Source organism: Falco naumanni, chromosome 6 (assembly GCF_017639655.2).
Source record: "Falco naumanni isolate bFalNau1 chromosome 6, bFalNau1.pat, whole genome shotgun sequence".
Taxonomy (NCBI): Eukaryota; Metazoa; Chordata; class Aves; order Falconiformes; family Falconidae; genus Falco; species Falco naumanni.
In genome coordinates, this window is record NC_054059.1 from 64,750,642 (window position 1) to 64,772,648 (window position 22,007).

Consider the following 22,007-nt stretch of genomic DNA (forward strand, 5'->3'; position numbering starts at 1 on the left):
CGCCCGCAGCCGGGCCCCTGCGGAAAATGGCGGCAGGTCCGTGTCGGTCCCGGCCCGCGTTGCTGTGGGTGTTTTTGGTGTTTTGGGGTTTTTGTTGTTGTTCTTTGGGTTTTGGGTTTTTTTTTTTTTTTTTTTTTTTTTTTTAAAAAAAAAGTTTTCCACCGCCCGCGGCCTCTGGCCGGCTTTGTAAGACTGGTAGTGCAAGGGCTATTAACCCCGAACTTGCACGCTGCAGTCTTACACCATAGTTATTTCACAGTGCGGAGAAGGCTTGAAGGCTTGTCACTTCGAAGCCTCACGAACAACTCAAAGATAATTCCATGTTGGACTTTTTTTTTTTGTTTCCGAGTTGTTCAGAACAGAAATACGTGCTAGAATGTAACGGACATTGCACATGGAGCGCAGCAACCTAGTCCTGTTTCTTCTGGCAGTGGTTGGTGTGTTGCAGAATAAGCACAGGGAATGGCTTTATACATTAAAAAAACCAAACCAACTAGCTACAACAAATGACACGGCTAACCAGATTCAAATGTTAACACCTTTGGAATGAGCGCAAAGTCTCACCATCAGACACCTGCAGGATGCTGCTGAGCTGCTGCTCATAGGTCCATCAGTAGAGTATTCGAAATAAACCTCAAGTATAAAACAACAGTATTTCTTTTCTGAAAAATCACACAAGTCAAACTGCGTTTCTAGGTCTTTGTATTTTTCCTTGTTAATTCACATCCATGATAAATCCTGGTATAAAATAGCTACCTGAAAAAGGTGCAAAGTATTTGAAATGTATTCTATAGGCTTTTCCTCATTTCTGTTTCACGTTCTTACAAAGAGGTTTTGTATCTTGAGACCGCAAATGGGAACAGCACTCCAGCTCTTATAAATGTTTTGAGCATCTTTTTTTAATTCCAATTTGAAATACAAGCAGTCTAGAGAATAACCGCAGGTGAAATGGGAATATTTCCCACTAAACGTATTATCAGATATGTTTATTAAAGAAAATGAAATAGTTGGCCCTACTACAAAGGAAAGTGAATGAACTCCTGTGATTGACAGCTTCAGTAAATGAGGAAACACCATACTGCCAAAGCAAGTCAAGGTGGAATTGGTCATAGGCCAGTAAATGATCAAAGGTCCACTGAATTACACTGGCAGTTCATGATGCAAAAAAAATAAGAGAATTCTTTTAAAATGCCACTCAAGTTTATCCCTCCCTCCCTCAATTTTACTTCTGCCTTTTGTGAATGCAACTGTTCTGGAAGTTTGATATTAAACCCCAGAATGGAAAACAGAGTAGATGAAATTTTCAGGAGCACCTAACTCTGGAAGTCAGTAGTTTAGGTTTATAAATAATTGGTCTTAAAATGGATTGTCAGTGGAATCAGAATGAAACTGGTTGCAGCATGTATTAATTTAGGAGCAAATGTAATGGGTACATTCCAATCAGAGCACAGTGGTAATAAAAGCTGTAAAGACTTCTGTATAAAAGTCTGCACATCAGACTCAATAATTATCAGAACGTAACACAATTACTTTTAAAAAATGACAAGCTTTATGGGAGAACAAGACTAAAAATGATGCATTTAGTAACAAATGGGGTACTTAAGAACTACCATCTTTATTCTGAATAATTTGAGGCTGATCACAGTTATTTTAGCACCATGAAAGATATTAGACATCCATTTCTTACCCTTCTAACAGCAGAACTTTAAAGAATGGAGGTAAGGCTAGCAAAATGTATATCCTTTAATATCAAAAACAACATACAAAATATGATGTCTATAAAGATACTTAAACATGTCAGTTACCAATATTAGCACACGTGTTAGTATAAAATCACTCTAACCTTAGTATACACAGTTCTGAAACAATAAGAATGTTGACACTATAGAGATAGATGTATCTATAAGACTAAAAGGCATACGGAAAATATGCCAGAGTATACATGGCTAGAAACTCACAGGCTGTGTCTGGAACTGTAATGGTGCTGTACTTGTCAACAGTGAAACACACAAAGCGAAAATAATTACTTTTCCCTCAGCTGCCTGCCACACTCCAGTGCTCCAGCTCCTGTAGTTAGGTACAGCACGTTCGTGTATGCCCTGGTCAAAATACATTGTATTTATATATATACACACACGCTCTTAATATCAGAGGGTCAGTTCTGACGGAAGAGTTAAGATGCCTAGAAGTCAGCTTCCGTAACGCTTCCAGCTCCCCAGAGAGGAATCTGGGCCCCAAACAAGGCAGCACCCCTGCTCCCTGCTCAGAGAAATAAATGGGCTCCCGCCAGCAAGCGGTGAAGCAGGGGCCAAGCAGTGAAGCAGGGGGCTGCCCTGCGCCAGCACAGTGAGAACCCGGCTGCTTAAACTGACCCATAAGGATGATCCTAAGGATGGCGGTGTTGGTTCCCATCCCTAGATAGTTTCCTGGGGGCTGCAAGGAAGCATCTTCGGTCCCTTTGGCATGTACTAACCTGATGCAAGGAACTGAGCAGGACATTTTTTGCTTTCAAATGGTAGTGTCCGTTTTTTACATCATAAGCATGTGATCAAATCATTCATCTAGTGTGCATGAGAACTGCATTCAGCACTCTCGTGAGTTGACTCAACCTCACATCTCCCACTTCACAAAAACTTGCCTAGTCTGTCAGGCTATGGCTATTCAGAAGGCTTAATGCAGGGAAGCAGTTTCAGGATGGAAAGCTGGGAGGTCCTATCCATATCCAATATGGTGTGCATCAGCTTGGACAATCCAGTGTCTCCAAAGGGAAAGGGGGAATGTATATGTGGAGCCATTGTGCATGAAGAGCCAAAGGAGAAAAATGTCAGTTGTCTGCCTCATCTGATACTGAGCATACCCTGAAGGACAGCCACAGACTGGCTGGGTCGTCTTTGACTTGAGTGAGCAATTTAGGAAGGTCCATAAATGCTTGCTGAAAATAAGCTTAGGAAAAATAATTAAATGTTAATGCTAAACAGACAAAGCTCTGGATGAAAGAAATTCTAACTAAAGAGTATGTTAAAGTCTTGGTTTGAGACTTATACAGGTCTTCTAACGTAGTCAAAATGAATCCAACAATTAAATTATACGTTGCATATCGCTGCATAGCTTAGATGTAAGAATGAAAACCCTTCAGGTTCTTAATTTCAAACTCTTTGCTGAACAGCTATATTAAGATTTACAAGGCTTTCATACCTACTGCTATACATAAAAGCAACCCCTTGCTCAAAATTAGTCTTGGTTTCAAGATATGGTATATTAAATTACAGCACCAAGTAGGACTGGAGATTTCACACTGCCATTTTAAGTGAACCCCTTTCTACCCAATTTCTTCTGAAGCTTACCCTGCAAACATTCAAAATGGAAAGAAGAGACAATTATTCTGTTTACAGAATGGGAGAGCAATGTCTATGACAAGTACTCTATGAACTGTGTCCTCAAGATACATCTGAATGATTTAAGGGTTTTCTTTAACTAAGCTAGTATTTTAATTTAAGAACCTACCCTCCACCCAAACAAGATTAAATTCTGGCATGAATTAGGTCATCAAAATATGAGTTCAGCTGGTTTCCCAGGAAGTTTTTCACACCAGAAATTAATTTTTTTACAAAAATTTATTTGCATTTACTCAGTCAAAACAAAATTGAATATTCAGTGCTTTTCTCTCCTAGTTTTCCGAATAGCAACTGTTTCTATATTAATCAGTTTTTCGTAAATGTACTAAGTAGTTGCTGTTTGTGTTAGTGGGTTTGTGTTTTATTTTGGGTTGGGTTTTGTTTGTGGTTTGTTTGGTTTTTTTAAGAAGGGAGACAACTAACCTCATTTTTTAAAACCTCAGGGCATACAAAATCCAGTAACTCTAAAGTTTCTCAATGGTTAGTTAGCCTTGCCACTAACATTCTGAACGTTATTTTCATTTTAACTGCTTTAGGACACAATCTTCTTATGCTTAGATCCAACAAAGCATTTTGTATTGGACATTTCCCCTGTAGACACAAGCCAACAGTAAAGACACAAACAGAATTCTCATGCATTAACTAACTTTTTTTTTTTTTTAACCTTTTCAGAAAAGTCTTTTTTTTCTGAAGCCTTTCCAATGTTAGCGTTGTTGTAAACCAAGCACCGGCATCAGAAATAGGTTTATTGTTCCAACATCACCACACCAGCACAGCTTCCTTACCCCTAACTCTGGTTTGCTCATGTCTGACATCCCATTCACTAGCTGTTTTTAACATAGCAATCACTCCTAAACAATTAGTCACTCACCATACACTCTTTCCTGGAATCTGGGGGTTTAGGGTTGGTGTTTGTTTTCAATGCCGTCTTTTGTATTTGTGAGCATAATTTAATTTTTAGTTCTCAAATATGAGAGTTTGGATTGTTATGTACAGATACATTTTTTAAAGGGTGTGACAATAATTAATCCATACTATTGTTATGTTATTTCTGTATCATTTCTAAAACTTAACAACAATTATTTTACATTCTGTCCCACATAATTTATATAGATACAGAGCAGCAAGTCAGGAAGATGTCACAATTACATCAAGATATCCGATCACGATGATTTCAAATTGCATCAGTGCTAAAAAACAGCTTCATTTTTAGTTAAAAACTCAACACTAAAACCCATGAAATCTAAGATCTGTGATGAATACTAATTTTTCTTTAACAAAGCAATAGGAAACAAGAGGCTTTTACCACACTTACTCAACACCTTTTGCATTGCCCAAATAGAAGATAATACTGAGTAACATGTTGTACAGAAATAACTCCAGACAAGAACAGCGCAGGCTGTTAACAGCCTTTCTGTAATGAAGGCAGCATTCTGTAGTCATTTTAATTAACAATACTATGAATATTCTAATGAAATTTTTAGAAGTACTTACGAGGTACAGAAGCAAAAGTCCCAGTGAACCTAAAGGGATCGATTTTACAGATCGGTATGGGGGTTTTGTCCCCCACCTCCAAGTCCCTCCCACACACCTCTAACATTTTAAGATTCAATTCTTTCAAACCTCACTCGTGTAAAGCAGGGATTTAAATTCTGCAATATAAAAAAAGGTATGAGCTTTGGTCTCCAATAATTAGAATGCTTTGTATGATTATATTTAAAGGGTTTTAAGTTGGTAGATGTAAACATTCTGTGCCAGAGTATTGCTAATATGTTTTATATCACAAACATACATGGGCTTTCTGAACAATTTCCTACAACTCTGGAGAAATAAAAATAATAAAAATAGAAAAGACAATGAGGTTTATCATTTCAAAACAGTATGCCTCTCCACGGTTTATGGAAAGAACAGGCATTGTTACTAATTAAGAAAATGCACTCAAATGTGCATTTTGTCTTCAGACCACATTTAGTTTACTCTTTGCTATGACACTTCTAAACAAGAAAACAAAAATTAGTATTATTGAACGGACCTGAAAAAGAATGCTTAAGTATTCCACTACACTGCTGATCCTCATCCATAAATAAACGATGTACTTGGAAGTGTCTTATGATAAACTGAAAAACAGTGTTTTCATCTCCAAGTATTATGCTTTCGAATACTTCTCAGAGAAGGAGGTTTTCAGAAATACCTGCTTGGCAAACAGTGCATAATACGTAAGAATACATAAGTAATAGGGCCATATGTTTAGCACTTTAGGCAAGAAATAGGACATGCAAAGACATTTCTTTATATTTGCATAAAATATGAAGCTATATCCTAGATGCAATTGAACACAGCTGTAAAGACTTATAATAATAAACCTGCATGTTCACTTAGTGCAAAAATCTTTGTTGAATGTCATTTTAATAGCCTGTGTATATTTCCATGTTAAAAACAACTTATTATTGCACTTAGAATGTATCCTTTAAAGCTGTCTTTGTTTTAAGAATAAAAAAAGAACCTAACAAGCACAACAGAATAATTTTAAATTTAGCCTAATTCACAATACTGCTCCAAAGTATTACTGTCAGTACAATTTCAAAATTATCAGCTTCTGAGGTTCAGCTTAAAAAAAAAATATATACATACAAGTTAATAGTATTGCCTTCACCAAATAAAAAGTCTAGCATTCAGCAGCTTTACTTCTGAATGTGTCTGCACTGGGAGCTTAGCTTGTGCATATTTAAAACCGTGCCCATCAAAAATTTCATCCTTAATGTTCTTTGGGCCACTGTGAAAAGGTGAATGCAAAAACAGGTAAGTGTTTAAGCAAACTGAGCAGGCTGAGGTTTTTAAAGAAAATAAAACCCAGATGTTTAATAATTGAGCTTTCTAATGCAAAATGACCTCAGCAAGAGTTAAGGGAATCAAAAAAATGCGTATTGATGTTTATGGTATAGAATTACAGAAAACTGTAAAACAGCACAAGAAATTTCAAATCAGTCATCAAAGCTACTATGTTTTCGAGTATAAACACCCACAGGTGTGCCTGCATTGGACGGACCGTAGAAGTTATTGAAGAATCCTAGATCAGTGAACCAAAAAACAGCTTTCAAGCTTCCAGAAATAGGTTTTGATGAATTACAAAAATATCCTCTTCACACACAGAATCACTACACACATACACACTAATGCTACAAAACTTCAAATACCTTGAAAATGTGGCTTGAAATCAAACTCATCAAAAAAAGTTCAATGGTATAAAAGATTCTTATAGCAGTTTTGCAGTTTAAGCAATAGTTCAAGACTTCTTCAGTATCATATAGTAACTTCAGCCAAAAAGTACAAATCTAGCTTAAGTAGAAGAAGGTCAGGCTGGTACAGGAAAAGAAAGCATCAAAAACCTGATTCCATTTCTTTGTCTGGCTTTTCTGTAGTGTCCAACACCAAAGGGCTTTCATTTTCCAGCATTTTCTCAGTAGTTTCTCCATCAACAGCTTTTCCTCTTTCTTTTAACTTCTGCCGTTCATGGACCCAGGGGATAAAACATAATATAGCTCCACCAATAAGGGGAGGGACTCCGGCCAGGTAGAATGCTACATCGTAGGTGCCAAGGTGATCATGCAGCAAACCTGGACAGACAGAAAGTTAACACTGATAAATAATGGGGCCTTGGAATCTACAAAAGACCCATGTCTTTTCTTTGGATTCGAACTTGAGAGCTGGCACAGTTTACCATAACCAGTAATCTGACTACCTAATAGCCAAATATCGGTACACATAGGTAGAAAGGTATTCCAGAGCTGCCTTAAAGACTCCAAATAACGGAGAACTCAGTATATCACCACTTGACTGCTTAATTACCAACCATCGTTAAAAACATCTACCATACTTCCCATTTGAAAGGTGCTCATTTCGGCTTCTCCAGCACTTGAATCTCGCAATGACTCAGAGAAATTCTCCCTTTTTTGGTAACGGTTGCCTTTGATCAAGGTGCCTCTTAATTTTATTCTAGATATACTGCATATATTGCATTCCTGGTAACCTCTTATTAAAAAGTGTTTTCTCAAACAATTCATTGTAATTGTTCTCTCAAAACTGCTCTCATCAATCAAATTCTATTTAGTTTTAACAGCCATGATAGTGTATCCAGATCAGGAGGCACCTAGTCTATGCTGTTCTAGCTTTAAAATTTATTCTTCATGATGCTGCATAGTTCGGTTACGTTTCAGTAATTATCTTTTCAGTAGCACTCACAAGACCTTAGGGTAAATCAGGATTGAAAATCATCAGTGGTAAGGATTATAGCTTAAACTATTTCCACCTCCCAAAGTACTTCCAGTTTTCAACTTCTAAACCTGTACTTTGTCAGTCTCCCATCAAAGAACGAAAAAAGCCAGTGATCCTACTCATAAGAAACAATTAAAGTAACTGGAGAAGCTTTTATTCTCGCAATTGGTTTTGCATGTGCAAATTTTGGAGTCAAATTAATTTTCAAATTCTAATTTAGAGTCCTTCTGTAACACGATCAACATACAGACCGTCACCTCAACAGCATGGAAAATGTCAGGTCCTCAATCCAACTGGAAAGCTATCTTTCTTTTGAGGAATGTTTTTCATCTGCATAACTTAAGGAGTGAAGCAAACTTTAAAGAATACAATAAATTAATAACCCATGAGCAACAGATAAATTCACCACATATTCTGGAGCACATACAGAGAAAAATTCCACTGTAAGTGCACATGATGTAGGAACAGAAAATATGGCCAAGAAGTCCTGCAACCATAGAAACGTATTTACAGCTACAGACCATAGCTGTACTTACCTGCAATAGGTGGACCAACTGTCATAGGAATTGACATGAGTCCTAGCAGAAATCCTATGGCCTGGGAGACATCCTGAGCCCCAACAAGCTCAAAGGCAATAGGAGCCATAATGCAAATGAAGCACCCATCAAACAGGCCCATGAAGAGACAGACAGCAACAAGACCTCCAAAGGCATGGCACAGTGGAATCATCATAGACATCAGGCCAATGAAGAAGAATGAGGCCACCTAAACATGACCAAGGAAAAAGTATAAAACCATGTTGCATCAAATCAGCACAGATTAAGGGAACAGATGAGCTTTCTTGCATTTGTAGCAAATTGTCTGCCTATATTTACTTTAAAATAGATGTAAGCAGTCTCCACAGATTACCACCATTAGAAATTACATACCAAGATAAAAACAAAACCATGTAGCTGTCATGACATGCAGTCAAAGAAATTCCAAAAACCATTTCACAAAGTTTTCAAAATGCATTTGTAATCAACTATCCTGATGTGATTACGTAAGGTCATTTGCTGTGCACCAACTTTTGTTAAAAAGTCACCTCTGCACTTTTCACAAATGAAAGCCACAAAAATATCAAAAGTTTAGTTTAGCTAAAACACTATAACTGATTTCTCACTGCTGCAATTTTTACTTAAATATCAGTGTTAAGTGTGATAACTTCAGGGTGCTTCTGTTCAATAGAGGTGGCATTTGAAAGTCTCATTTTGATTTTTCCACATAAAGGTATCTTGCTTTATTCCTGTAGCCGTGCACAGTTACAAAGATTTTTTATATTACAGTCTTAGATTAAGCTTATTATTTGTTTGTTGTAAATTAAAGTAATAAAACTTTGTCTTTCAGCAAAATGAATCAGAGTTAAAAAGAAAACAAAAAAGGTAAGAGTTTTGCTTTTGCAGCATCCATATGTCAGCACAGGAAAACAATGTCCCACTTAACTGCACATACACATTTTCCAAAAAAGACATCTGCATTATGCATTGGTCACTTGTAGACCATTGAAGAAAGACAAAATCACTTAAAAACTACTAGACATCACAACTTTGTGACACATATATAAGTGACATCAAATAAATTACATCATTAGGAAAAGTCTTTAAGCAGACAGCTAGATTAAAATTGTTATGCTGACCTGAAAATCAAGTTTTTGAATACTGTATTTTATTTAGCATACTAAAGAAAAACTGTTGTGAAGCATCTTAAGTATGGCACAGAAACAGAAACACTGAAGAACTAGGCTTCTTATAGGAACTTAAGGATAGAGGTGAAGAAATTACCAATTCTGTGTACTCCGATACAGAAGACACAAATATTTGAGACGAGTTTCTGTCTAAGTAGTACTGTGGTTTTCTGTACACAAACTATAAACAAGATATTGTTGACCCGATTCTTTGTATTATCATATTATGGTAAAAGCAGGACTAAAACCAGAATCACTAAACTTTGTACACAGAAGAGATAGAATGCATCATTCTGTTTCTAAAGGTAGAATTTATAAAGCAAAATCCAGCAAAACATGTCCATAAGAAAGAATGCAGAAACAGAAAGATGCTGGATAGAACTCTTGTTAAGTTGTTCAATTGTGAGACAGTAAAGTTCTAAGAGGAAAGAGTTTCCATTTGCGTTAGTCAAAATTAATTCTTAAATACTTTTTTCATTACAAAGGGTGATAGTATGAACTGTTGGACAATCCAGAATAACACTTGAGCTGAATATTCACTTTCCCTCAAAATATTTTGATTTGAAACAGGAGAGCTGAAGGTGCTGGGGCATGGCTTAGCAAAAGTTAATGTGTTTTTCCTACTTAAGACTAGTTAAAACCAACAGTACCCAGAAGCATCCTAGGTGATGCCCTGAACAAAAGTCCATGGTTTTCAGTTTTAGCTATTCAAGGAAAAGAAGAAAGCTTGTAGTTTTGCTGCAGGTTTGGTATTTGTGAGTTGTAAATCATGTGTCACATCTCAATACTGCCTTTTTAATTTTTATCTCAATATTGACATTTCCTCAAAGCATAACAATAGATATTAAATCAATGCAAGCAAATGAGATACAGTCGCAGTCCCCATCATCAGGAAATCTAAATTTATCGATCAACAAATACGCCACCTCCAGAAAAGTGGTTCTTACCTAACAATTTTTGTTTTCAATCATGTAGTACAAATAATAGCCATTAGATGTCTCCCTTGTTATTCATTTAAAAAAAAAAAAAAAAAAAACAAAACAACAAAAAACCCAGTGGTTGATAAAGTGCCAAGTTATTAACTAAAGATTTCCACCAAAAAAAAAAAAATACCCCACAACAAAACCAACTTATAGGTGTGGAGTGAAAAAAAGTATATATCCTTCTTCATCCCCAAGCTTCAGCATTTCCAGAAGCTGTGACACTTTCTGCAAGTTAACACCCTTCATTTGGCAAAATCTTCTCAGCTAAGCACCTCTTACATTCCCCCCATAGCTTTACCAGCGTGCACTATGCACAGACCATACTTGACACCAAATTATCACCTATCAAAAATCAAGAAGAGAGATCCAAAATCTTTAACAGAAGAACGTAGGGGGGGAAATTAATATTTCTGCAACCATTATGAAATCATGGGATAAAAAAGGGAAAGCAGAATCTAAAGAATCCCCAAAGGTTCTCTCACTCACATGCTAATGATTAGTAATTTCTTTCATTCCCAGCTGAAAACAGCCAGCAGGTAGTAGACATGTTTCCTTAGTTTAAAAAGAGAAGAAATGAAGAAAAAAAAAGATTAATGAACTTTGCACCTAAGGCTCCTAGTATCAAAAGCCATACATTAAGTCCCCTAGAGTTTTGGAATTTCTCAAATTTGAATCTCCAGTCAGTTAATTCTGCTTACTTAATAGTAAGGCTACAACCAAAGCCTTCAGAATATAATTTGTATATTCCTTCAGAACAGTGTGAAGACATACCTGTAAATAAACTTTTTTTACACCAGGAATATAATCTGCAACTCTGCCAAAGATCAATCTGCCAACTCCTGAAGTAATGCCCAGACACAGCAGAAGCACTTCTTCTGGCACACTGTCACCAAATCTGTCTTTTACGTGCTTCATCTGTTTAAAGAGAGTTGAGAAAATAAATTAGCTTTAGAATTAAAAGGAAGATAAAGCTTAGAAAACTCGAGTTAAACAGAAGTAATCTGTGAATTTCAGATTTAAAAATATGACTACAAATGGTCAACTACTACTGCTTTTACAGATTTTAGAGTAAGTTTTACACTGGCTTATCAGTATTAAGTCCAATATAATAAAAGCAATCTGAAATGCGTTGTTGCTTTATTCACAATTAAGGAATTCAATTCAAGGAAACAACAAAGCTATGTCTAATACAAAGAAAACTGAAGAGAAGCTACAAGCATTGTCCTCAACCACGTTTAATTTACCAGTCACAGATTTAACATAACGCAGAATCCACAAGAGCTGTCTAGAACTGCTTGTCTCACTGGCCGGGGCATGTGCTCAGGTCTGAAGGTGCTGAACCATCAGTGAGTATCACTGCGGTACTGTTCTGTGCATTAAGACAGAGATACGTGCTACCAAGCTTGCAGTATAGCTCAGGGCAGGAGCAAGCAGCAGAGTGGCACAGAGTGCAGGTAGGAGAGGCCCTCCAGACTGCCTCATCCTGATACCCACCATCACACCATGACCTCAAGGGGCAAGGAGGAAGGAGAGCAGGAACCACCTGCAGTGCCAAACACAACAGCAAGCACTTCTCGCAGAGGGTGCAGCTACAGCAGCAATGAATAGGGCAGACTGGAAGAATGATTTAACAGCCACTTCAGCCTAAAAAACTAAAGCAACCGACCGAGGGTCCTGACAGCAGGCCATCGACTACAGCGTAATGAACTACCAGGGTCAGTAATTCTAACCTTTCATTTAAGTCATGGTAAAAAAAAAAAAAAAAAAGTCACAAGACTGGCTTGATGGATTCCAATTTTTTTTAATATTCTTTCTGGTCTCCCAGTGGTTTTTGTTTGTGGGCTTTTTTTAATCAACCATGAAGACCAGTAATTACCCATAAGAAAGACTATTTTTGCACAATCACTATTTGAAACATGCTTGGCAATACCAAATACACCGAAGCAGGCATTAGATGTTGTTCTGTGATCTCTGTGCTCATAACTTGTTCCAAACAAGAAACTATAAAGCCTCAGGAGGTGTGAAGAAGCAAAAAGAAGAAACTGATCTTAAACAAAGATGTAGTAAAAACATTTGAGAGGGTCTGACCACAGGCTGACTGACCTGGGTAGCAAAAGCTGCACAGCAATTTTGTTACTGTCATTATGCGATCACATCTCATACTAGAGAACCCTTAATTTCCCATCTATAAAATGGGAAAGTTCAGGTTTAGTAAACACTTCTAGAGCAAAATAGTCAAGATTCTTTCCTGGCCTGAGTGTTAATACACAGGCAGAGCCTTTTTTTTCCAATATAAACAGGATTCGCTGAGTGATGGCGATTTTCTTAAGCATAAAATCAGCTGGGCTTTGTTTACATGCCACAGAAAGTCTATTAAATCTATTATTAATTTGTCCAGTATAATTGATTTTGTCAGAAAGGAAATAAAAAATAAGGGTTAGTGGTTTTGGTTTGTTTTTGAAGAACAACAACTTCAATTGGAGACATATGCTTGCTCTTTCTACTTCTGAGGGTTTCTCCCTTTGCTTTAAGACACAGTTGGGAATAGAATCTGATGAAATTTTTCATCTAGTATTATATTTAAACATAGAAGATAAGTTGTTCTATTTATTCCTTTTCTGTCGAAGGTGAGAAGCGGAAAAGCTGACAGTTTTCCCACCTCTGCCTTTGTGTGCCTGCCAATACCTGCTGGTCCAGCCAGCAAAAGAAGCAGAGGTATTTTCTGCCATTCTTGTCACCTGTTCTACTTCAACGTTTCTGCAGCCTCTAGCTTGTTTAATTAGCAGACCTGATTCATCCACTCCCCGGAGGCTTTTCAAGAGGTAAGATAAAGCTCTGCATCCATATAACTATTAACCCTGCATCTGCAGCTGAGTAACTGGATTTCTCAAAGCAGCACTCTGGGTGAAACGCTGTCCTCTTCAATCAGTAGGGGGGAAATACTGGGTTCAATCAACTCCTTCAATAGGAAAATAACTGCTACTTATCTCAATCTTCAAATATCTAAATTAGTATTTATTTTGTTTAGCTTTCACTGCTCTTAAGCACACCCTAACCTTAAAGAGAGCTTCCAACTACATGTAAGGAGAAACTTTTTCCCCAGGAGGGCAGCAGGGAGTGTCACAGGCTGCCCACAGAGCTTATTCAGCCTCCTTCCTCCGAGGTGTCCCAAACCCAAGTGCACAAAGCCCTGAGCAACCTGGTGTGAGCTCAGAGGTGACCCTCTGATTCTTAACAGCATATCCAATCTTCAGTGATACTGTCATTAAGTAAGCTGCAAGTAACAACAATATAATTAACTGAATATCTGAAAATACAGTACTGTAAGTGCTACTCTTCTATGAACTTTTCTTGTAACTGTAAGTTACTTGTTTCCTAGGTTTTTTATAATGAAGGGGCTCAAATGAGATTCATATTTCCACAGATTTTTAGCTGATAGAAATACTCAAAAATCCCATGGTGGGCAATTACTTGCGAACCTTCTCAGGCAGCATCTCATGCATTGACACTCTCATCACTGCAGAACTATACAGGCTGTAACTACGGGACTCTTTAGGCATTATCTGCAGCAGTCAAATCGGGGACCCAGGCACACAGACACATTGAAGACCAAAGTATGTCCCTGTGGGGTTTGCCTGTTCTCAGTAACATAGCTAGCTCTTCACTCATGAGATCTCTGTGCATGCCAAATTGCAGGTCTGATTTTTCCAAATGTAGAAAAACCCTGTCATTTTGCCCAAGCGAACCAGTCCAGACTAGCACAGCCTTTTTATTACTTTGAAGTTCTCTTTGTGCAATCCAATTTTCCGAATCAAGACAAGGTGATCATTACATGGCAAATCAGGAAATTTTCTATTTTTACACTAAGTAAAGCAGATTAAACAGAATAATCCATACATACACACATCGTGAAGATTCAGAACAAGTATAATCTGAATTTCTTAAACAAAACTGAACATAACAGTTAACGGGTTAACTGTTAAGCCTATTTAACATAAAAAAAAGGTTAGGAGTCCAGATTAGAGAAACTCAGGTTGACAATTACATAATTGAAATAGTGTTTGCTTTTTCACCCCAAAAATAGCTAGTCCTGAAGAAGTTTGCCCTAAATAACAAACAAAATAGAGTCTCAGAACCGTTAGTGTTATCTTCAAGAGCATGTGAAGGATGACTATGATCCCAGAGATCAAAATAGGCAACCAACAGCATATAACTTACATTGGAGAAACCAAGACAATGGTTGTTAACCAATAAACAGGTTTTCTATTTCAAGTCACAAGTATTAATCATTTTAAAAACAATTAAACCAGTTTTGGGGTCCTGAGAGAGCGAGTGCCAATTGGTAGGCCTGAAATGTATTCAGGGAATAGTGCAAGCAAGCATGCTGAGCGCTGAGAAAAGCCTGAGGCATGGGGGACAATCCGTACAACACAGCACAAGACAGTCCGTGACTTCTGCTCTTCCCCTCTCCCATTCCACTTCATCTCTCAGGATATCTTCAGGTCATGTCCTCCACTTGTAGCCCCTGGAGGTACCAAGACCCTGGATCCACTGAAGCCACAAAAGCCAGCATAAAGAAATGGGCGCAAGGACACTGGTGGATTGGTGCGGCTTGGGCGGCAGCAGCAAGACCGGTAAAGGCACGCACGTATCTGGGGAAACTCACCATGACTGAGAGCAAGGGTGAGGAATAAAGCCAGGGATATGTAAGAACTGAAGTGTTATACACGCATGAGGGCTGAGAGTTAAACTGTTAAATCACTTACCCATCTTAAGCATGTTTTAAATTTGTTCATTTGTGACTACTACCCACAACTTACAGTCTTAGTTCTATCCACTCCCCGTGGCCCAAAGCAGTGTTCCCTGGCCTGCCTTACTCTCAAAGCTCAGCTAGCCACTACATCCAAAACCAGCTACTACCAGCAAATCCTAGAGAGTTATAGATCGTACACATTAACTTGACTTTCTGAAACAGCAGAAAAGGGAACAAAATCAGAACTATTCATAAATATCTAACAGGTAACATAAGCTAAGGATCAACATAGATTTGTGAGAAAAACCACCGTAGTTTATTTTTATTACATGGCAAGTAGCAAACCTTGAGGTTTGGAACAGAGGGAAGGAAGATGTAACAAAACTTGACCCTGGCCAGTATTGTGAAATTCTCTCAAACATAACAATTCTTACAAGCCAGTCTGGAATACATGACTTAAAAGGAACAACTGTAAAAAGATGTTCAAGTGTCTGGAAAAGCAAAACTGACTGTGCCAAAGAAGGCTATGTAAAAACCTGCCTATAGCTACTGCTATTTAACATTTTCATTAATGTTATGGACAGTGAAAGGGAGAGAATGTACTTATTAAATTTGCAAGTTCCATCAAATAAGTATCGCAGGCACTGTAAAGAAAAAGACTGAAATTCAAAAGTGTCTTGTCGACCTGGCATCTCAGTTAATAGCATGAAATAAATAAGATTAATTTCCATGAAAACATTATGAGGTAAATAATATTAAAAAACCACTACATGAGGTAAAATCAGATGCATGAATACAAGATGGAAGAAAGAGCTGGCAACAGCTCTTTAGAAAGGGAACTGAAAGTTTAGCATATTAAACTTCAGCATCTTCCAATAATGTCATTATATTGCAAAAGTAATTCATGATACGATGTGAACTTCATATACTACTGAGTATCAGTAAGGCCTCAGCTGAATTATTATGTTTTATTTTGGTCATTACTCACTATTAAAGACATGGACCATATGTACAGTATCCAAAAGAAAGATCTGGCAATAATCAGAAATTTGATAAGCTTGACTTCTGAAAAAACATTTTATAAGACTATTTTAAAAGGTCCTTTACCAACATAAGTTTGTAACTAGAAAACTGGGTAAATTGGATAAAGTCCTGGGTTACCTCCAGTCTTATTTTCTATGATTCATGAAGTGATTTGATGGATGTCTTTGTGTAGTCCCAAATACGTACTTACTGAGTGCTACAACTTACAAAACTTTTTCTTTTTAGCTCTACTTTGGTAAAACACTGCTACACATTTGATTAAAAGTAACCTTATAACTGAAGGAAGCAACTTCCTGACATCGCCACTTAAAATTTAGAAGCATAATATAATTCTTTTCACATCATTGCAGCATTTACTAATGTGATAAAGTGTTATCAGGTTATAAAAATTGAGCATATTACATAATATGCTATGATTAGGAAATTACGGACTACCAAAACAATGGATTAAGATATCCTGTACAAATACCCAAAGTAACAAGAAAATATTTCATTAACCACCGATGACTAACATTGTATGCACTAGACATTAAAAGAAACACTTTGGCTAATTGCTTTAAACACAATTTAAGATGGAATTCTCAAAGCATCTAATAGAAGTGAAGGAACTAAAACCTAATATAGCGAGTTCATCCTCTTTATAATACCAAATTGAAAGCTTATACTATGGTTTACTTTTATTTAGCACTTTTAATTAAAATTTCAATACAAGTCTGCTGCTATACATCCAGTTTAGTCTTCCTCAACTTAAAAAAAAAAAGACATCTATTGTACTATTTTGTCTAGTGATGATAATGTCTTAGCCTTGACTTCCAAACAAGTAAGGTCAAACTTCATTTGCCTAGCTTAAAAATAAAAATAACAAAATAATGCTGAGAAGAGGAATATAACAGCATATGCTATTTGTCCAGAAATAAGTGCAAAGATATTCTAACAAAAGTAATTTTTTTTTAAACTTAGAACTGTTAGTAGTTATAGTTACTTCAGTTAAATACCTAATTTCCTTCCTTATTTTTGTCTAAAGTAGACATTGATGGAAATATTACATAAATTTTATAGAGCGCATATATTTAGCTTCTAACAATTGAGTTAAGCAAAGTTGAAGGTAAGCTTGCAGTTGACTATGTGGGAGGACAAGTGGGACTACCTGGGTATTAAGCTATTAAATGAAGCATTAAGTGGAAAGAAGGAAGTGCTAACACCACTATAATGCAACAAGCAAGACCTTTAATAGCATATTGTGTTAGCTACAGCATTTGCATGTCACAAAAGGATGTCTTCTCACTGCTGAACTTAAGATACCTGCCTTAGCCAGACAGTCTTCCTAACTGATTTAAAAGAAAATCATTATTTGAGAGACAATTCAGAAACCTGATCCTGATGCTCCAAATTGCTCTCTGTAGAAGCTTCTTATTCTTTGGACCGTAAGTAGTCAGTCAAACTAAAGGTCTTAGAAGTCAAGCAAGGCAAGTACCCCTCAGCTTGAAAAACGTTTTGGAAGACAGCTACGAGACTGATTTGAGATCTTTTGGAATCATCAGGAGAGAGCTCATGTTCTGTAAGTACTCAGGAAGATGACAAAAGCAAAGAGAAACACTGGGAGATGGACTAAGATCAGAATGGAAGTAAATATTTGCATCAGTGAAAGTAATTAGCGAGGAATAAAAAGCTTTTACAAAAGGATGGGTTTCCATTTTACAAAATAGTGCTGTTACCTCAAGTCAGTTTTTCAACTCATCAGTAGAATCAGCAATAAACAGGACAAAACTACCTATTCATGTGAAAAGACAGCCCTTACTACAGTAGCCCCTTCTAAAATTTATGAACATAAAGACTGTATTTCTTCCCTACCTTGAAGAACAACATAATAAGCAACTAGCTTGACTTAACTGGTTGGTAAAATAGGGATTTATTAATCTACCTACATGTTACAATGCTATTGTCATCTTCTAAGAGAGGCTGACTTCCTTACTCTACAACAGAATTTGTGACACTTACCAAGTGTCTCAGGACTAGACTCCTTAAACCCTAGGACTTAGGTGACTAAAACCAAAACAGAGTCTCAAACCTTTGTTCAGCCGCCACAATTCTGAAGGCATCTGTAATACCTCAATATTAGAGATCTACTTGTGGAGATGGTCATAAGATAAGCACCTCAGCTTTCACAGAGCTGGGTGAAGTGCCTGTCTCATTCCACTGGGAAACACAGAAGAAAGCCCTTGCAAGAGTCTCAGTTCTAGATGGAAGTCCCAAATACACTGCCAAATATCTACCAGATCAGAGCACAGAGGAATTAAGCAGTCATATTTTCATTTAAAACACAAGAAGATATTATAATGATAGTCTCTCCCCCTCATACAGAGATACAGCCCTTACTCAGGATACAGACATTTATGCAGTTCTTTCCCGTCTGAAACAACCCAAAACCACCTCTCCCTTTTCCTAGGAAATATTCCACTCAGTAGCAGTGACAAACTTCAAGTCAATCATCAGAAAATAACCTGAAAAATAGCTTACAGCTTGACAGTTACAGGCAATCAAATGGAAAGAACTAGGTTCCAGGATTTCCTCAAGGGAAAATTCAAAATATATGGAAATAAATTCACAAGTCTGAACAGGATTTAAAAAGCAAAGAGGATTTCTATTCAGCTCTTCTTGGAGCAGAAACTAGACACAAGAACTGGTCTGTATATGAGGGAAGGAAGGTTCTTCTCTTAAACTGGGCGATTAGTTTCTTTACTCTGTATAAGGAAGGCAGGAAAAAACCATCAACTGTGATTTCAGGCACTTGTGGAGCTTGAAGAGTTTGATCCAGGTCAAGATGCTTCAAGCACCCAAAGGCAGGATGCTGAGTTTACCATTAAAATAGCACTTAAAAAAAAACAAACACCAAAAAACAAACAAGCACAACCCAACAACAACAAAAAAAAAATACCACAAACCCTTTGTAATTTAATCTGATTTTGAACTATATGCTCTGTTTGCTATCAGAACAGCTTTTATTATGCAAGAGTGCATTAACTAGTGTGCTGTTAGAGGCTGACAGAAAGGAAATAATAATGTAACTCAGACCTTTCAATCTGCTACTATTACACAGAACTCAGAAAGATTGCTTTGCTCTTATCCTTCAACACCATCTTATTGTTTGTACCCGAGTATAGCTGCTATCTAAAATACTTTTTTGTAAACTGTCATTCACTTTTACTTCTAAAAAAAACCCAGAACCATTCTTTTCAGTTTCTATTCTTTCCATACTTATGATTTTTATTCTTCTCCAGTACTTATTTGGAAAACAGTTTAAATATGCTTTCATAACAGTTACAAGTATAAAGCAGGAAATAATTCATTTCTTCTCCCACCACCACCCCCAATGTCAAGAGTGGACAATCTAGCTAAGAATAAATACTGCCAGATCAACATATTGAGGTATACTGAGAAAGAAATGGGTGCACAGGATAATTACAGAAGTGGATAAAGGGGGAAAAATTCACTAACCTGGGCAAACTGCAGCAGATGTTGAGATCTGAAGGGAGATAAATGCAAAGATTAGAAAAGCAAGTAAAGCATGGGGAGCCACTGAAGATTTGGGGTCTTAGAGATACCTGCTTAATAATTACATTGGACCTTTACAAAATCAATGCCTTGTTAGTCTTCCACTGGAGACAGAAATATGGTAGATTAAGCAGATGAGAAAGGCAATAGTGCTAAAATTGACAGCTATACCTACAGTTTTAACTTTTTTAGATTATCTACAGTATAGAGAAATAACTGTTTGACACACAGTTATCTATTAGTACTGGACATAATTTAAAAGATACTAACCTATCATTACAAAACTAACATTCAGACTAACAGCAGATTCTGGGAAGGATGTAGTAGACCTCAGACAAATGAGTGATATAGAAGACCTGAAGAAATGCACAGGTTTCTTGAACAGCAGCCCATAAAAGCAAGTGAATATAGTGATGGAGGCTGACTTTTTTTCCCAGTTTGAGTAAAAAAGTCCAGACGTACCAATTAAATATTAAATATTTTATACAACATTTTAAAAGCAGCAAATTTATGACATAATACCAGTGGTTCACAACACAGAGACAGGACTTACCTTACAAGAACTGAATTTCTTCAAGACATGCTATGTGTATGCACTTAACATGCATGCATATCCAAGTAATATGCTTAAGTTTAGAGATTTGTATATATCATACTTTCCATCACGCTTTGTACTCTGACACATAGGACAACATTTATATCTGTGCTTCTATCTGTCTTCACTGTGGGATTCAGAGTTATGGCAACTTAAAGGGAGGAGGGAGGTGTAGAGTTAGGACTATAGGTACAGAATGCACAAACTGGAAAGCTTCACTTATTGCAAGGTATGCAACTCCTTTCCACTACAGCTCCTTGAGCTCATGCACTGCAGAGAACACAAAGCAACTACCACTGTCTGTGTGGAGATGACCACTCTTAGGACAGCAGCTGAAACACTGGCTTCTCAAATGAGAGGTCTAATCTACAGATGTCACACCTGAAAATATTTAGGGAACACAACACCAGTAGGGGAGGCTTGAAAAGTTACAAAAATATTTGTAAGCAATGTTATGGCTTATGACTGGGGTCTTGTTGGGCAGAATATCAACTACTGCAATGAGATTCATCCTATCTTATAGCTTGTCCTGATATGGCAGCTCAGTTCTGCTTGGCGAATCTTGGGTAGTTTCTATACCCTTCATATTTTCCAGTATAATTCTTAATGACCCAGAGCTTTTGCTTAGAGAGCGTGCGGTTTACAAGCAGAAGATAGCTATTTTCCTGAATAGGCAGAATAGAGAGACTGTTCTGTCCTGCAGAAATAAGGCCTTTCAGAAACCGAGTACATCCAAGTGAATACAGTCAGTGTTCAAGCACATAGTAAGAATTTCAAGAAGTTCCTAGAAAAAACTGTGGCTACAGAGGATCTCGTGAGAGCTTGGCTCTTCATTTCTTCAAGCTGATTGCACAGGAAGACGGGTTTTATTGACACGTGTTCTACAGGGCAAAGGTTTAGACATAGAATTTGCACAGCAGAATCTGATCTCTTGTTAACAAAAACAAGGCACATCACTGATACAGAATGAGAAATGGGAGAAGTCAAAATAGCTGGCTCATAAAGAACAGACCTGAAGGACAGATCATCCTGGTTCAATGTAAGAAGGCAGTCCAAGGTGATATAACAGTTGTAGAACAGTTAAATCACAAAAAGGCAAGGATTTCACACTGCAGATAGGAAAAGGAAGGGAAGTAAAACCTGGCAAAAAACTGCATCATCTATAATCCATATCAGCAAGTCCTCCTGTTCATGATGTTATTTCTAAAATAAGAAAAGGCTTTTCTAGCTAAAGAACAGGAACAAAATGAATGTTCCAGCAAAAGGTAGGAAGTATAGACCAGCAGACAGCACTATGTTTTTGTCCAAGGGTAGACTACGTGGGCAGAGCACTAGACCCTGGAACTTCAAAGCAACAAACACAGATGATCTGGAGACAGACTAGGCCACACAGAGGATGGACTAATGTTTATCTGAGCTGTCTGATTTTGTGATGCAGTGTATGAAATGAGGGGGTTTATGTGCATTAAGAAGTTCTTATGACTAACAGGTACTTTACAGAGATACCAACCATCTCCATGCCTCTCCCAGGAATAAAAAAAAAGTGTGCCTTGTTAGGATGGTGAAAATTTTGAATGCAGTTTAGCTTCCATCTGAGAAACAGATGGAATGATTTAGCCTTTAAGTGCCCATCATCTGTTCTGATGAGATACATCTGAAATACATTGCTTTAAAGCTTCCCTATACAGCA

General features: G+C 37.2%; 1 protein-coding gene across 3 annotated transcripts in view; it reads right to left on the reverse strand.

The window, feature by feature from the left end:
* Nucleotides 1-1,526: 1,526 nt before the first annotated feature.
* SLC16A10 (solute carrier family 16 member 10) overlaps nucleotides 1,527-22,007 on the reverse strand; it is a 71,512-nt gene continuing 51,031 nt past the window's right edge. The window contains exons 4-7 of one of the 3 annotated variants that reach the window (XR_005828412.1): nucleotides 11,145-11,288; nucleotides 8,204-8,432; nucleotides 6,590-7,009; nucleotides 1,527-2,943 (exon numbers count right to left, since the gene is read on the reverse strand). Coding sequence is in view for 1 of the 3 variants with exons in the window: in XM_040597601.1 (XP_040453535.1) it covers nucleotides 6,774-7,009; nucleotides 8,204-8,432; nucleotides 11,145-11,288 (609 nt within the window). In the remaining 2 variants the exon portion in view is untranslated. Of the gene's footprint in view, nucleotides 7,010-8,203; nucleotides 8,433-11,144; nucleotides 11,289-22,007 lie in introns of all 3 variants that reach the window. The other 2 variants (XR_005828411.1, XM_040597601.1) reach the window with 2 other exon arrangements.